Source organism: Branchiostoma lanceolatum, chromosome 5, assembly GCF_035083965.1.
Source record: "Branchiostoma lanceolatum isolate klBraLanc5 chromosome 5, klBraLanc5.hap2, whole genome shotgun sequence".
Taxonomy (NCBI): Eukaryota; Metazoa; Chordata; class Leptocardii; order Amphioxiformes; family Branchiostomatidae; genus Branchiostoma; species Branchiostoma lanceolatum.
Window position 1 is genome coordinate 18,646,721 of NC_089726.1, and position 6,074 is coordinate 18,652,794.

The window sequence follows — 6,074 nt, forward strand, 5'->3', positions numbered from 1 at the left end:
TGCATCTCAGAACCAAGTGATCCCGGGTTCGAATCCTGCTGCATCACCGATCTTGTGCCCTTAGGAAAGGCACTTTACACGACTTTCCCAACATGCCAGAATGGTCGTCATCAAGACCGCGAGCATTCAAAGCAAGAAAGAATTTAAAAAAAGCAAGTCTGAAGAGACTTTATGCTCACCAGAAGAGTCACAATGGCAGGATTTTTCTCCTGTATGAATTCTTATGTGTCTGGATATCAATATTAATATAGTTAATTAATCACAACTGTCTTGTACCCATACTCCTCACACATGTACATATGTAGTTTGTTTGGCTGGATGGTTGGAATGTAGATTTCAACCTAGGTCACACTTGTAGGAGTTCTTCTTCTGAATGAGTTCTTGTATGTGGGGACAACTCTGGCAGTCTTGTACCCAAAAGAGTCACATACTAGTATATAGGGCTTCTCAGCAGTGTTTCACTTGATGATTGTCTTCAGTTGACTTCATATTATTGCTGCAGAATGTCAAAAAGGTCATTCTTGAAGAGTTTTTCCGGTGTATGTTGGGGTGTGTACCTACGCTCTCCACACATGAACTTCGATGATGAAGGGTGTTTCTCCTGTGCAACATTTCATATGTTCAGCTGCTCTGTGGCCTCATTAGCGTGTTTTAGTCGATGCATGTTCAAAGTATATTTTCGTCCAGCAGAATAGTCACACTGGTCACACTTGTAGGGCTTCTCTCCAGTATGAAGTTTCATGTGTTTCGATAAGGCAGACTTATAAGCTGTCCTGTATCCACACTCCTCACACATGAAGGGTTTCTCACCAGTGTGTTTTACTCGATGGTAGTCCAAACTGGATTTCTGGGCTGCAGAATAGTCACACAGGTCACACTTGTAGGGTTTCTCACCAGTATGAGTTCTCATATGTTTGGATAAGATAGACCTTTTAGCTGCCCTGTACCCACACTTCTCACACTTGTAGGGTTTCTCACCAGTGTGTTTTACTCGATGGCTGTTTAAAGAAGACTTGCATCTGGCAGAATAGTCACACTGGTCACACGTCTTGTACGGTTTCTCTCCAGTATGACTTCTCATATGTTTGGACAAGTGAAGCTGTCTATCTGTCCTGTACCCACACAGCTCACACATGAAGGGTTTTTCTGGGGTTTCTCCAGTGTGAGTTTTCATATGAGCAGTTAAGTTGCACCTCAGAGCTGCCCTAAACCCACACTCCTCACACATGTAGGGCTTTTCACCAGAGTGTTTTCTCATGTGTTGGGATAGGTGAGACTTCTTAGCAGTCCTGTATCCACACTGGTCACACATGAGGGGTTTCTCACCTGTATGTATTTTCATATGCTCTGATAGGTTAGACTTTCGAGCTGCCCTGTACCCGCACTCCCCACACATGTAGGGCTTTTCAGTCAAATCCTTTCCATGGACACTTTTGATATGCGAGGTAAGGTGAGACTTGTGAGCTGTCCTGTACCCACACTGGTCACACATGAAGGGTTTTTCTCCTGTGTGAGATTTCATATGGTCGGATAAGTGAGACTTTTTAGCTGCACTGTACCCACACTCCCCACACTTGTAGGGTTTATCACCAGTATGTATAGCTCGATGGCTGTCCAAAGCAGATTTCTGGGCAGCAGAATAGTCACACAGATCACACTTGAAGGGTTTTTCTCCTTTATGAATTCTCATGTGTCCGTTTAAGTGAGATATCTGTGTTGCCCTGTACCCACACTCACCACACTTGTAGGGTTTTTCTCCAGTATGAGTTCTCATATGTAGGGATAAGGCAGACTTGTGAGTTGTCCTGTACCCACACTCCTCACACATGTAGGGTTTTTCTCCCGTGTGAGACTTCATATGGACCGACAAGTTATACTTTTTTGCTGTCCTGTACTCACACAACTCACACATGTAGGGTTTCTCACCAGTGTGACTTACTTGATGGTTGTCCAAACTGGATTTCTGTGCTGCAGAATAGTCACACTGGTCACACTTGTATGGTTTTTCTCCTGTATGAGTTCTCAAGTGTTCGGATAAGTGAGATTTTTGTGTTGCCCTGTACCCACACTCACCACATTTGTAGGGTTTCTCTCCAGTATGAGTCCTCATATGTAGGGATAAGGCAGACTTGTGAGTTGTCCTGTACCCACACTCCTCACACATGTAGGGTTTGTCTCCCGTGTGAGACTTCATATGGACAGACAAGTTATACTTTTTTGCTGTCCTGTACTCACACTCCTCACACATGTAGGGTTTCTCACCCGTGTGACTTAATGGATGGCTGTCTAAATGTGATTTCAGTGCTGCAGAATAGTCACAATGATCACACTTGTAAGGTTTCTCTTCGGTATGCGTCCTCATATGTTGGGATAAGGTAGACCTACATGTATAAGCTGCCGTGTTTCCACCCTCCTCACACATGAAGGGTTTCTCACCGGTGTGCTCTTGTTCTTGGCATCCATCATTGGAGTCCGCCATACCACTTGATCACTTATCTGAAAGATTAGCATTTTGAGAAATTAGTCACAATCAGTATTGTGTCAATTACTTAGTACTTGTCCTTTCACTTGTCTTAAAACACTTATCGTACAGATTTTTACTTGTTTTACTTGAAATAGAGATGTGCTCCCAAGCTGTGAAGCTCAATGAAGACTTCTATAATTCTCTTGCTAGGTTGAACCACCATATACTAGTATAGAAAGCATAAATTACTTCTGATTATACTAGTACTAACATTGAATCGTTGATGTCATACTAGCCGTGGCGACTAACGAAGGGAGTTTTTGCTTGATATTACATATACTCTCAAGAAGGGATAGTATGTAATATCAAGCAAAAACTCCCTTCGTTAGTCGCCATGGCTAATGTCATACGGACAATAGCATGTACTTGTTATACCAAGTTGGCTTTGATCAGGAATTATATTGATACACCCACAGCAACTTCTGGCTGTGTTAAAAAGGACAACTTCCTTTCAGGAATACCTGGAACTACATATGCTCTCTAACCCGTAATAATTCATGTTCATTATGGCCATCTAATGCATTGCTGTAACAGTCTTGTTTGGGGGTAAAATGTGTGGCATCACCCCCAGGCGTTGCCAAAAACACCCTAAATTATTATAGAATAGTAGAGAATAACATTTGATGACGATAACTACAGATGATCTACGTGCTAGTAGTATATCAGGGGACATATGGAATACATTATATTACACACCCAGAAGCTGGCCTATAGCTATGTTTGTAACTAAAAGCTAGGAGCTTTAAACCTTATAACATCATGGCAGGTATCTTTTATAAACAGTATACTTTACAATAAGCTGCTGAATCACGCATGATTTTAAGGTGTTGCAATACATTGCGCAGTGTTTTACTATAACTCTCGTCTGTGTTATACAGTGAAGGTTTTGTCAAAAACACTACCCCTCCCCATGAGCTAGTCAGGATTCAAACGTTGTAGACACCGGACTATTGTTTGGGACGGAATCAAGTCAGACATTAAAGTAATATGTTCTACCTCACTTTACCCCATCTTTCGTACTCACCAAAACACAGCAAGAAGTTCAAATTGTTGGATAGACCAAGGAGGTTATGGACAGACGTGGCCGCTCCTTTCTTGCCAGAGACGTGTCAGTGACCCCTGCGGAGGTCAGTTTGGCTACCAAATTGTGCCTGATTACCCACTGAGGATTACCCACTGAGAAAAAAAATATCGAACACAAAGTGGGCTCTACTGCGCAACTCAATGACGGGTCCCTCACACATTCCTTTGCTACATGTACTTCAATTTTGGGTTCTTTGCTTTGGCATCGAGTTAGAGTCCATTCCGAGTCACCGCGAGGGTTTTATGATAATATTTGTAATCATTTTGAAACATTTCTAATAAAAGAATTTCTGACTGACAATAGTTCTAAATTTTTCTAAAAGATCAAATACAAAAATATGAATTTATTTGAATTTAATTAGATAATTTAGAAACATTTTGAAAGTATCTGCACAAAAACCTCTTTATTTGTAATGATTTCTAAACATCTATGTGATTATTTACTTTTTTAAATATTTACAAAAAATGGTAGAAAATGGTTAACAATGGTAGAATGGTGATTGTCCCCATAAAAGTAGGTGCTAATCTGGCCCTTCTGTCTGCCTTTGTACATCTTAAGACTTCACTGCAGGACACCGCTCGGTCCTTTGTGGAAAGGATTCTTCCCTAAACTTCGCAAGGATGTGTGAATTACTTTCTTCCCAGCCCTCTGACCTATTTATAGAGATGTTACAAATAATGGTAGAAAATGGTAAGAAATTGTAAATAATTGTAAATAATGGTAGAATGCTATTACCATTATTCAGAAACCATTGTAAATATCATATTCTACATCATGAATATTTCTAAAGTTTTAGAAAACTTAAGAAATATTCATAAAGTTAAATCACATTCAAAATGTTTCAAAAGTATCAAATCTCTTAAACAAATAATAACAATAACTTGAAAATAGTTCTAAATTATGACAATAATAACCCTCGCGGTGACTTGGAATGGACTAGACTCTAATGAACAAAAGTTTCATGTGTAACTGTCTAATAGGCCACACCAATTCAATCTGTTGGTTTTCGGATTTTTTTTCAGAAAAAATATGGAGCAACGTAACTGGGCGAAAAAAAATACAAATTTGGCAAAAACATAAAGAATAATATGTTTATTGAAGTTTCAGGTTTAATGTACAGTAGATGCACCTGTTGGTTGAAAATTATCAAAATTAGAGTTTTTATACATCATCATACAGTACTTCTGACATTCATGAAAATAACATAAACGTTGAATATAAAAACATTGGCGGACCAAAACTGAATAAATGCATTCATGGCATTTTGCTACACTGGAAAATCGTTCACTGTATATTGTATACTGAGTAATAATTTCCTGAATGAGAGGCGGTGTGGTGATTTTTTTTTTGATTCGGGAAAAATAGAAGAGGCGAATCCGACAACCAATAAATAAAATTGGTGTGGCCTTAGTGTATATTTAAGCACTAGAATTTGGGCGGAGGCATTGTACTAATAGCAAGGTCTCCATTTAACCTCTTTGGTAATACATATACACTAATCTTGGTATAAAGCTATATTCAGAACAATATAACAAGCGAAAGAAAGTGGGCGAGAGATATATTTTCTTTGTATTAAAATGTTTAATTTAACTTTTTGATAGTAAAATCAGTGAATGAATAAATGTAAATGAATGATATTTCTGGCACAATATAATTTGGTATGGCAAACAATAACAGCAATAATTCTCAGAAACTAATCTATGTATGTCCTACACTATCAAATTAACATCAATATCTACTAAAAAACACTCGGTTCTAATATTTTGTGTATGGCTATAGCGATATTGTTAAGAATTGATGATTTAGTCTCGCTTTTGAAATGCATGTATATATTAACCTACATAGGTAACCTACATAGACATAGAGGTTTGACATAACAGCAAATGGAAAATGCCCTTCTGTACACAAGGTAGTCTGAAATGTATAAGTATGGCAAGACATTACATAATGGACTTCATTTTCAACAGCTTAATTACAAGTGGGACACAGTTGCTGAGTTTTTGGTGTGACGCAGTGACGACCTTTCTCAATTCAATGTACTGTGACCTAATTCGTAGATATTTTATTTCATTGTATCCTGAATGTAAAATGATAAAAGAGATCTTGAACTCTATGTACAGATGAGCAATTTTTTATCGGTCGTGACAGAGACGCTATGTACAGTATTTACAGGTTCATTGTGCCAGGGAAATTCTAACAAGTACGATGAACAGTACGTGGACTGCAACTCTTTCCAGTAGCATAGATGTCGGGTGAGCAACACAGCCAGAATTTGAGCTCACAACTTCTTGGTTCAGAGGCAGGGTCACTTACCACTCGACTACATACGATATACAAATCAACCATCTACCATCCACTTTGCAATGTGATACATTCTTAAAACACTAGAAAAATCCTCTTAATTGTTGTTCTATATAAGGGGCGAGAAATATACATTATACATATAAAAATGTGTAAATGCAACTA

At 38.6% G+C, this 6,074-nt stretch overlaps 1 protein-coding gene across 1 annotated transcript; it reads right to left on the bottom strand.

Annotated features, from left to right (window-relative positions):
• Positions 1 to 149: 149 nt before the first annotated feature.
• LOC136435559 (zinc finger protein 160-like) lies at positions 150 to 3,650 on the bottom strand. Its single transcript, XM_066429177.1, has 2 exons — positions 3,549 to 3,650; positions 150 to 2,496 (listed from the first exon to the last, which is right to left on the bottom strand). The coding sequence occupies exon 2, from the start codon at positions 2,477 to 2,479 to the stop codon at positions 614 to 616; it is 1,866 nt and encodes a 621-aa protein (XP_066285274.1). The 5' UTR covers positions 2,480 to 2,496; positions 3,549 to 3,650; the 3' UTR covers positions 150 to 613.
• Positions 3,651 to 6,074: the final 2,424 nt, after the last annotated feature.

What these genes read in the sequence shown, in the direction of transcription:
- LOC136435559 (XM_066429177.1), bottom strand. Translation starts at nt 2,479, where the DNA reads ATGGCGGACTCCAATGATGGATGCCAAGAACAAGAGCACACCGGTGAG.